Here is a 10,831-nt window from a genome sequence, read left to right as displayed (position 1 = left end):
CTGGAGATACTTTTATTCGCTGACTTTCATAACTGTGTAACATCCGACCGGAACGTCCGTATGTTTTATCGACTATTATTACTGCATGTTACTTTTATCAACTAACCAAACTCGAAGTACGAGAATCTTGTAACCATAAGAAATTAAAACAACTGTCTAACTATTTGGAATATCCCTAGATGGAAATAACTATGAAATTCACTAGCCAAGGCTTAAAAAACCATGTTACGAGATCTTCGTACCACAGAGAACTATAATACTATTATGCGTTATTATATATCACTATCACATTAACACTATAATTAACTAACACAATTATACCCAATTATTATATAGCACTCAGCAATGCCATTTGTGCATTCGGAGCTGAGAGCTATACTTAAGCAACATACGCTTTACTATATAGCCTGGAGTATAGAAGACTGTAAAACCATAGATAAATGCATAACCAATATAATGTAAAGATAGCACTGCTGCAACCCATAAAACCAGAGGCTGCAAAACCATCAAACCGTGAATGCTAATTACCCAGCATGAACTATACCTTCTTCCGCAACGCCGTATTGTAGGCAACACGCGCAACGTTTTGAAGGCAATGCAGATCTCCAATGTGGAGCCATACAGGGCCTTACCTAGAGAATACATTAGGAAACTTACCGACGAAACGAAAACGTTCTAGAAGCTTCCAAGCCGATTTATATCAATATAAGAATTAACAACTACAGAAGGGAATCATATACAAAAGCACACATGTAAACCTGCTCTAAAGCTATGAATCATCAAATTACTAAGTATTCTAAATCTGTTAAGATAGTTATAACACAAACAACTAAAGATATTCGCAGCAGCGTGATTCTAATAATGTTAAACAAATAACAAACTATGTTCATAAACAATTGCTATTGCACTCCAGGTTAACAACGACAGTAGTCGACTTTAATACATATGCAATTCTATACAGATACAACTATAAAACTAACAACGACAGTAGTCGACTATAATACATATACAATTCTATATAGATATAACTATAAAACTAACAAACGACAGGTAACCAAAATGAAATATGGGCTTTGTAACGAGCAAGATAGCAAAAACATTAAGAGATAGACAGGTAGTTAAGTGGCTGAGGGGCGCCAGAAAGGGGGCTGGCGCCACAAAGGGGGCTGGCGCCACAAAGGGGGCTGGCGACACAACGAAAAGCTCACGCAGTTCGGAGAACTACGGAACCAAGTCCACGCACCTACACCACCGCACCAAGCAGCGATATACCATACGTAAAAACCTACAATATAGTAATAGCTAAAGAAATAAGATCACAGGCGTGCATGCGGCGAAGATGTCGTGCCCTAATTAGAATTCCTAGAAAAGAGGGGAGGTGCGCAAAGGCGACCAAAAAACTAGAGAGGGGGATCGTTCTGCGCAACGATCGACCCCTATAAAAAGGGCGACCGATCACTCGATCGCTCTCTTGTGTTTCTACCTCCAGATTCGTCATCTAGTTCCGGTACAGTCTCGCGGTAAAATCCTTTAGCCTTTTGCATGAAAACTTTCATACAACGTTACTCTGCCCAAAAGTTCAGCGAGCTTCAACTCCATTTTTACTAAGTCTAAGATCTTACACTGTGTAACTCTGCGTTTGTGACTTTTAAATATCAAACTTATAAAATAAACCAAGTTAGTCAAAATATCCAAATATTAAAGTCAGTTATTCCGCTAAAACCTCTCACCAATCTACAAGTCATCGCATCCTGAATACTCTCAAAAAGGTAAGCCAAATTAAATCTTTTATCCAACAATTTCTCCCTCTTCGGTTCGTTCGACTAGAGCGACAGAATGCCCGTTGTCCGGTGTATTTCAATACTTAATCGGTAATTGGTGACCCAAACTACTGATGTGAGTCTGGCTGTAGCTGCGTGTGAATGTTTCCGGTGTCTAGCATCTGGAGATTTCCACTAGGTACCGTTCCGACGTCACAACTGAAACAAAAAAAATCCCAATTCTTGCATTCCTGGAAACATCTGTGCCAGCGAGGACAAGGATGCGATTGGCAACCACTTGCTCGAGCAACCGAGTGTATCTACATATACACGATTGTGGGCCACCTTCGGTGCATGGCCGCCTGGTGTCAGGTCGGAAATGGCCACCTTCGATGCGTGGCCGCCTAGGTGTCACGTCGACGCTCCAACTTAGCTGGTATCACGAAAAGCCGAGCGTTGGAGATCTCCCTCTTCATCTCTGATTTGTATACATAACGTTTGTGCTCCTTGTATAGTCTCCATCTCCACGTATCTCACGCGAAACGGCATAACGGTGTTATTCTATTAGACAATTCAGAACGGACACACTCAAGTATATTTTAATTTAATGCAGAAATAAAGAAATGGCACGGATTCTACGAAATCTCGATAATAATTTAGGTGAATTCATGCTACTTCATGCATTCATTTCTGCCTCAAATAAAAATGCGTTGGAGTGTTTTTGTTCAGAATTGGGTTAGCCCTTTTTCGCTTGTGAAATATGTAGGGGCATCCCCTTGAGCGAACCCCCCCCCCCCCCCCACTACCGTCATTGCAATACCTGAGAAAACACAGTGGACTTGATCCACAGTGTAAGCTTGATCGCAGTGTGAAGAAAAATAAAGAATCGCTTTAATCGCGCGCTGGTGGCTGGCATATGTATTATGTACATATGTATGTACGTATGTACGTATGTATGCATGTACATACATAGATCGAGCCACGTCAAACTGACAACCACCTGTGAGCTCGTCGATGTTGCACAAGCCCGCTTGTGGGTGATCTCGCGTCTAGAGTTGTGGAAAACTGTCATAATTTATTAATCAATTCTGATTCGATCACACGCGTCGTCGTAGTTGCAACAATCTCATCCCTGTTTACATTTGATATCGTCATCTTTGTAGATTCCTTGTATTAGTTTTCCTGGCTGTCTAGACTTTTCACCATCTTATTGCAGCACGTAATTGGTCTTGAGGTTTTTTTTCTGGGTTTCATTGTTATTTCTTCTTTCGACGTGTAAGGCGGAGTATATCTGGTTAGACAGTAGCAAAACAGACAACCGAAAATGGAGTTCTTGTCAAACGCACGTATTGTTCTAGTAACACTATTCGTTTCGTCGATAAAATTGGTAAATATTAATTCACGACCGACATAGCGTTTTATAGTAAACAACAGACTACAGTTTGTATTTAGGTTGTCAACAATAATTTTGAGGTTAATTTAAGTCTATGTAGTGCATTACTTATTCTCTCATTCTATAATTACAATTTTTCAGCCTACCTAACACAAACTGTGGATAATTTTATTGTCATTGTTGATTTTCATCTTCAGACATCTGCGAACTACTGTGAATGGAATACGTGTCAATCCTGGGAGTACTGCTGCGGAGACAATATGTGCTGTACTAATAATGATGTGGTCCTCAATTTAACGTAAGTAAATTCTAAATCTAGTCTCTTGTCTAACTGAAACTTTCTCAATTTGTATGCCCATTTTTTTTTTAACACTACCAATTAGAATTTTAGTCTGCGCTGCCTTGGCTCTGCTGTTAATATGCTGCAGTATGCTGTTCATGTGCCGATATTTATGCCGTGTCAGACATCCTGTATTCCAGCTTGTAGGTATTGATGGGTGTTTTGCAAAGGATGCCGAGTCTACAAGCAACTTGGTAAGCACCTTTTTTACTAATTCACTTATTTTTTTCTTCTAGAAATGAAATTACCTAACAGGTCATTATTATATTCAGTTTGCAAGTAAACTTGAATTACAGAAATTATACCAAAGGCTTTTGTATGTTATAGCCTGCTTTCGAGGTGGTTAATGAAGATAGAATATACACAGAGCCTCCTCCACCATATTCAGAGGTGACGCGAAATGTGAAGTAAAGGTTGGTCTTTACACAGCTTCTGTCTTTTGTTAAAATTAGTATTTTTTTACAGTTAACGTAATTTGTAATCATTCATTTTCTCAATTGTTAAAATGATTTTCTGTTGTAACGTGTCAAATATTACAGATACACGAGTAATCCAAGGAACGTTGAACTTTGAGGGATCTTGCAAAATCAATTGAACTGAATTCTCTCGAGGACTGGCATCGAATCGAATGAACAAAAAAAACAAGGGTGGAATCTCTTTCGATTGTCTAAAATAAGTGATAATGTTACGATGGTGATCCAGTATTCAAAGATCACCTGATTACACATATTTATGAATAACACTTCCGATGAAAAAATATACATTTTATTGTGTAATTAATATTATCATTATGTATTATTAAATGAATTCCGTAATTAACCGCAAAAACGTGTTCTTTGTTTTTGATTTCCATGATCGGATTTAACTAAGTGGCTTTTTTTTCTGAAAATGTATATGTATATAATTAATGGTGCCTAACAACCAGATATTACACGCATGCATGAATGCTGAATTCTCTGCGTTGAGGCACATGGTAATTTTATTTGTGGAACCTATTTAAACACTTTTTCCGCAGGTCTATTTAACGATGTATCATTTAATGTTGCAAAGAATGTTAACTAAACATTTATTTCTATTGGAATTTACAGTCTATTGTATTGGTTTCTGTGTTAACATTTTAGGTACAATGTGATACATGTGGATTGATAATCATCAGTAATTTTTGCAGATGATTCAGTAAAGTTGAGAATTAATGGTGCTACTGCCAGAGTAGGCTGAAAAAATGACGCAAGGATTATTAATGGAATATGCTACTTATAATTCAAATTTCAATTTGTACGTTCTTTGAGAGAAACTTACTTCATTACCGAGAGAGGCGGCATTCCAGGATCTGCGCCTTTCTTAAACCCTGGAGAAATAATTGAATTGAAAACTTCAATTGTAGCGATTACGTTGGTCAAAAAATTTCTCTTTCCTTCACTGTGTGTGTATCTAGCAGCACAAAAGCAAATTGAAAACCATTCGAAGAGAATACTAACCTAAAAAGAGGACTCCGGGAATAAATCCCCAATGAAAAACAACCTTCGTCACTTCGATGACAATGGATATTTTCTGTTTAGTTTGCGGACTCAACGCCATTTCCTCTCTTATTTGTAACAAATTTACTTAGCAACGCGGTAGCAGTCGAATTTCAATTTTGTACACGAGATTGTTGGTACCACCGAAGACTATACAAGGTGCACGAACTCCATGCAAACCAGTCAACGCAAATAGCTACCTGAAATAAGATGGCACTGGTGTTTCGTATGCACCGAAGAGACCGAAGAATGATAACACGTTGAATGATAACAGTTTTTTATACCGTCTAATAATTGCAATTTTCCCTCCTAGATGGCGCCATCTTTTAATATGCGTTGGCGGCACTTGGCGCAGTTTGGCGGCCAGTGGATTAATTGAATGCCTCGCAGTGTCGTGTTAACTACAAAGTAATGTGTTAATTTCGATTAACCTGCGGCGTACGGAGTATTTGTTGTCAATTTAGTGTATAATCACCAAACTTAGAAGATGTACGCAGTGGAAGATGGTGAGTGATTTATTTCTAGGCGGATTCTGAATTTGTAACACCGAATTATCACTACTATGATTTAAGAAGACATGAGAAAAATAATGGGAGAGAATGAAATACGACTGTAGAACATAACCTTAAAATTGTTATATTTATTTGCTCATTATTTCTAGAGTCTGCTGTATTCTTTGAGTAATTTTCGACTCTAACTAAACCATCTCTTACACAGTCTTACTCCAATTAGGAATTTTCCCAATAACGTCAAAACTGCTTCTCTTATTCATATAGTATTATTTATTTTGCTACTGTCGAAACTCTCCGATCTTCAAGACGTGCCAATAGTCTAATAAATTTTAATATCACTTTAGATCAGTACGACGACGAAGACGTGGAGGAAATCTCAACAGAACTGTGGCAAGAGGCCTGCTGGATAGTGATAAACACATACTTTGACGAAAAGGGACTGGTGCGTCAGCAGCTGGACAGTTTTGACGAGTTTATACAAATGTCTGTACAAAGAATAGTTGAGGATTCACCTCAGATCGACCTGCAGGCTGAGGCTCAGCACACATCTGGAGAAATCGAGAATCCTGTTAGACACCTGCTCAAATTTGAACAAATCTATCTCTCCAAACCGACACATTGGGAAAAAGATGGAGCCCCGTCACCCATGATGCCCAATGAAGCTAGACTAAGAAATCTCACCTATTCTGCACCCCTTTACGTCGATATTACCAAAACTGTTGTCAAAGATGGAGAGGACCCAATAGGTAAGGCTCAGCTACGATCAACCTATTTATTGTATGTACCTACCTATGTGTGACTTCAAAATGATGAACTATAGCAAAAATTTGATTTAATTTTAGAAACGCAACATCAGAAGACTTTCATTGGAAAGATTCCTATCATGTTGAGATCGACTTACTGTCTGCTTTCTGGTCTGACAGATCGTGATTTAACTGAATTAAACGAATGCCCTTTAGATCCTGGCGGTTATTTTATCATAAATGGTTCTGAGAAGGTGCGTCTGACATGTTTCTCCTCATTCTCTAACTGTTGATCACTATCAAGACCCTGAAGATTAAATAATAACGAACTGTGATCTTAGGTCCTCATTGCGCAAGAAAAAATGGCCACAAATACTGTGTATGTGTTTAGTATGAAGGATGGAAAGTATGCCTACAAAGCAGAGATTCGATCCTGTCTGGAGCACAGCTCTCGGCCGACGTCAACTCTGTGGGTAAACATGATGGCGAAAAGTGGCGCAGTGAGTTCTTTATTATTTTTTATTATGACACAGTACATTCGTTGAAGTAAGGACGGCTTGTGTCAACAACCATGTGACATCTTTTACAGAGTATTAAAAAATCGGCTATTGGACAGAGAATAATAGCTATACTTCCGTACATAAAACAAGAAATACCAATAATGATAGTGTTCAGAGCTTTGGGGTTTGTGGCGGACCGTGACATCCTCGAGCACATTATATATGACTTTGACGATCCAGAAATGATGGAGATGGTGAAACCGTCGCTGGATGAAGCGTTCGTTATACAAGAACAGAACGTGGCTCTGAATTTCATTGGTACAAGGGGTGCGAGACCTGGAGTGACAAAGGAGAAGCGTATAAAGTACGCAAGGGAGATATTGCAAAAAGAAATGCTGCCCCACGTGGGCATAAGTGATTTCTGTGAAACAAAGAAAGCCTATTTCTTGGGATACATGGTACACAGGCTGCTCTCAGCCTCGTTGGGCAGAAGGGAACTCGACGATCGAGATCACTACGGAAACAAAAGACTGGATCTAGCTGGACCGCTGTTAGCGTTTTTGTTTAGAGGGTTGTTCAAGAATCTCATGAAGGAGGTGAGAATGTACGCCCAAAAGTTTATTGATAGAGGAAAAGACTTTAACCTGGAGCTGGCCATCAAGACTAAGATAATTACAGATGGTTTGAGATACTCGCTGGCGACGGGAAACTGGGGAGATCAGAAAAAGGCTCACCAAGCAAGAGCCGGTGTTTCCCAGGTGTTGAACAGGCTTACTTTTGCCTCAACTTTGTCCCATTTGAGGAGAGTGAATTCGCCCATTGGCAGAGATGGGAAACTGGCTAAACCACGTCAGCTGCACAATACTTTATGGGGAATGTTGTGCCCTGCTGAGACACCGGAAGGTGCAGCTGTAGGTTTGGTCAAGAATCTGGCTCTGATGGCGTACATCAGCGTTGGATCACAGCCATCGCCGATTCTCGAATTCTTAGAAGAATGGTCAATGGAAAATCTTGAGGAAATTGCTCCCAGTGCGATTGCTGATGCGACAAAAATTTTCGTCAATGGTTGCTGGGTTGGAATACACAGAGATCCAGAACAGCTCATGGCCACGTTGAGAAAACTCAGAAGACAGATGGACATTATCGTTTCTGAAGTATCTATGATCAGAGACATCAGGGACCGAGAGATTAGGATTTACACAGATGCTGGGCGAATTTGCAGGCCGCTTTTAATCGTCGAGAACCAAACGTTACTGCTCAAAAAACGCCACATTGACATGCTCAAGGAAAGAGAATATACCAACTACGGGTGAGTCTTTTTTTTCTCAAGAAGAAACTTCTCATCCTCTTTCGTTTCATATTACAACGATGTGATCACCTTCATTGTAGGTGGCAGGTGTTGGTCGCTAGTGGAGTTGTTGAGTACATCGATACGCTAGAAGAGGAGACCGTGATGATCGCAATATCGCCAGAGGATCTCCGACAAGAGAAGGAGTACGCGTACTGCACAACTTACACCCACTGTGAAATTCACCCTGCTATGATTCTCGGGGTGTGCGCTTCCATCATTCCATTCCCCGATCACAATCAGAGTCCCAGGAACACCTATCAAGTGAGTGCCGGCGCAAAACTGAAAATCATCAAAAAAACGATTCTAAGATGTCTTATGACCAATTTTTCGACTCAGAAGTGATATCTATGTGTCCGTAAGGTATTGTTTTGTCAAAAAAATGACTCACGTCTTTTAGTTATCAAAAAATAAGTCATAAAACATCATTTTGACAAATTTTAGTTTTCTGCTGTCTCGGCAAATACTGACTAATTGTTTTCATGTCCTGTTCCGTTTTTCAGAGCGCTATGGGTAAACAAGCAATGGGTGTTTATATTACGAATTTCCACGTCCGAATGGATACCTTGGCGCACGTTTTATACTATCCCCACAAACCTTTGGTAACAACAAGATCGATGGAATATTTACGGTTCAGAGAACTACCTGCTGGGATAAACAGTATTGTGGCTATTCTCTGCTACACGGGATATAATCAGGAGGATAGTGTTATCCTGAACGCTAGCGCGGTGGAAAGAGGATTCTTCAGGTCCGTTTTCTACCGTTCTTACAAAGACTCCGAGTCCAAGAGAATCGGGGACCAAGAAGAACAGTTTGAGAAACCGACAAGACAAACGTGTCAAGGAATGAGAAACGCGATTTACGACAAATTGGACGACGATGGTATTATTGCGCCGGGAATTCGAGTGTCTGGCGACGACGTCGTCATTGGCAAGACTATTACACTCCCCGAAACAGACGACGAGGTTTGTATGCGAATTCCTTATTAAGGTCAGATACAACCATCCGGAATTGACTTTGTTTCATTGCTTGATTATTTAATCACAGCTCGACAGTACGACAAAACGATTTACAAAAAGAGACGCGTCAACCTTTTTGCGAAACAGTGAAACTGGAATTGTTGATCAAGTCATGCTGACGTTGAACAGCGAGGGCTACAAGTTCTGTAAAATTCGAGTGCGCAGCGTTCGGATCCCACAGATCGGTGACAAATTCGCTTCTCGTCATGGGCAGAAAGGTACTTGTGGTATTCAGTACAGGCAGGAGGACATGCCGTTTTCGTGCGAGGGGTTAACACCAGACATCATCATTAATCCTCACGCCATTCCGTCGCGTATGACAATCGGTCACTTGATCGAGTGCATCCAGGGAAAAGTATCTGCAAATAAAGGTAAAGGAATTAAATTATCGATAGTTTATCTATCGCGTATCCATGTTCCAACAGATTGAAACAATTAATTTCTGCAGGTGAGATCGGCGATGCAACGCCCTTCAACGATGCCGTGAACGTACAAAAAATCTCCACGCTTCTTCAAGAATACGGATATCAGCTCAGAGGTAATGAAGTTATGTACAACGGACACACAGGTCGTAAAATAAATGCCCAAGTCTTCCTTGGTCCGACTTATTATCAGCGTTTGAAGCATATGGTGGACGATAAGATTCACAGCAGAGCCAGAGGGCCCGTACAAATTTTGGTCAGACAGCCTATGGAGGGTAGGGCGAGGTAGGTTTTTAACTGAGCAAATACCTCGGAACTTCAAAGGTATTCATTCCTCAATGATCTACGATTGTTTTCACTATTTACGCGTACAGGGATGGTGGACTACGATTCGGGGAGATGGAACGTGACTGTCAAATATCTCACGGAGCGGCGCAATTCCTTCGAGAGCGTCTCTTCGAAGTGTCGGACCCGTACAGAATTCATATCTGTAATATCTGCGGCCTAATCGCCATTGCGAATCTTAGGAACAACACGTTCGAGTGCAAAGGGTGCAAGAACAAGACTCAAATTTCACAAATCCGACTGCCCTATGCAGCAAAACTACTATTCCAGGAATTAATGGCTATGAATATAGCCCCGCGACTTATGGTCATTTGAAGAGGAGATTTCTAGGTGATGCTGTGTCGCTGGGTTATTCGGCAAGCATTCGGTACTTTGTCAGTACTTCTGATGTCGAGACTTACGAATCATACAACAATTCGTGTTTCATGTTTATCGACACACGTATTCTTAAACGTCCAATTTTATTTTATTTTTATCCTCTGTATTGCAGGCTGGAACGTCACAATCAATACTGATTGGATCGATCGAACAAATTCTTACAATCGCTAATTCATCGATTATATGTGTAGCCAAGATTATTTGTTGAACATCCTAACTTAGGTACGGATGTGATTTTTAACACAACAAAGAAAGAGAGAAGGACAAAATGGAAATCGAAATAGTTATTTTCTGATTATTATTTATGAATTGTCAAAATTGAGAATAAATAATATTATTGATAATCGTTGGTGTGATGTTATTTAACAATTTTCATCTTCAATATGGGGTACGGTGTTATTTTCAATACCTCACTGAAGTGATATCTCATATTAATACTTTATCATTGAAATAATCAATTCAACGGGATTGATAAGATGCTGATTATTGACACAATTTTTGTTAATAGCTCTTAGATCGGCAGTATCATATAACCGATTGAATTGTGACTACTG

The 10,831-nt window shown here is 40.0% G+C and overlaps 2 protein-coding genes across 3 annotated transcripts; both read left to right on the top strand.

Annotated features, from left to right (window-relative positions):
• The first annotated feature begins 2,727 nt into the window (after positions 1-2,727).
• Positions 2,728-4,662, top strand: LOC124217125 (uncharacterized). The gene is made up of 5 exons (XM_046622431.2): positions 2,728-3,147; positions 3,351-3,451; positions 3,537-3,687; positions 3,821-3,906; positions 4,033-4,662. Exons 1-4 carry the CDS (start codon positions 3,085-3,087, stop codon positions 3,902-3,904), a joined length of 399 nt encoding a protein of 132 aa, XP_046478387.1. The 5' UTR covers positions 2,728-3,084; the 3' UTR covers positions 3,905-3,906; positions 4,033-4,662.
• Positions 4,663-5,357: 695 nt separating this feature from the next.
• On the top strand, positions 5,358-10,621 carry RpII140 (RNA polymerase II subunit RpII140). Of its 2 annotated transcripts, XR_006882773.2 has the most exons (11): positions 5,358-5,516; positions 5,867-6,268; positions 6,365-6,519; positions 6,607-6,765; positions 6,855-8,074; positions 8,155-8,377; positions 8,617-9,078; positions 9,161-9,503; positions 9,581-9,839; positions 9,929-10,266; positions 10,390-10,621. XR_006882773.2 is itself a non-coding variant. In XM_046622399.2 (10 exons), the coding sequence occupies exons 1-10, from the start codon at positions 5,498-5,500 to the stop codon at positions 10,212-10,214; spliced, it is 3,528 nt and encodes a 1,175-aa protein (XP_046478355.1). In that variant the 5' UTR covers positions 5,358-5,497; the 3' UTR covers positions 10,215-10,621. The 2 variants fall into 2 exon arrangements, 1 of the variants encoding a protein (XP_046478355.1); XM_046622399.2 differs by having other exon boundaries at positions 9,929-10,621.
• Positions 10,622-10,831: the final 210 nt, after the last annotated feature.

This window comes from Neodiprion pinetum, chromosome 4 (assembly GCF_021155775.2).
Source record: "Neodiprion pinetum isolate iyNeoPine1 chromosome 4, iyNeoPine1.2, whole genome shotgun sequence".
Lineage (NCBI taxonomy): Eukaryota > Metazoa > Arthropoda > Insecta > Hymenoptera > Diprionidae > Neodiprion > Neodiprion pinetum.
This window is presented reverse-complemented; position numbering and strand designations above follow the sequence as displayed.

Excerpts from the sequence above, each read along its gene's own strand:
- LOC124217125 (XM_046622431.2), top strand. The coding sequence starts at position 3,085 with ATGGAGTTCTTGTCAAACGCACGTATTGTTCTAGTAACACTATTCGTT. Across the intron at positions 3,148-3,350 it reads TCGTTTCGTCGATAAAATTG|ACATCTGCGAACTACTGTGA; the intron begins GTAAATATTAAT and ends TTTCATCTTCAG. Across the intron at positions 3,688-3,820 it reads CCGAGTCTACAAGCAACTTG|CCTGCTTTCGAGGTGGTTAA; the intron begins GTAAGCACCTTT and ends TGTATGTTATAG.
- RpII140 (XM_046622399.2), top strand. Across the intron at positions 6,520-6,606 it reads TCATAAATGGTTCTGAGAAG|GTCCTCATTGCGCAAGAAAA; the intron begins GTGCGTCTGACA and ends CTGTGATCTTAG. Across the intron at positions 6,766-6,854 it reads TGATGGCGAAAAGTGGCGCA|AGTATTAAAAAATCGGCTAT; the intron begins GTGAGTTCTTTA and ends CATCTTTTACAG.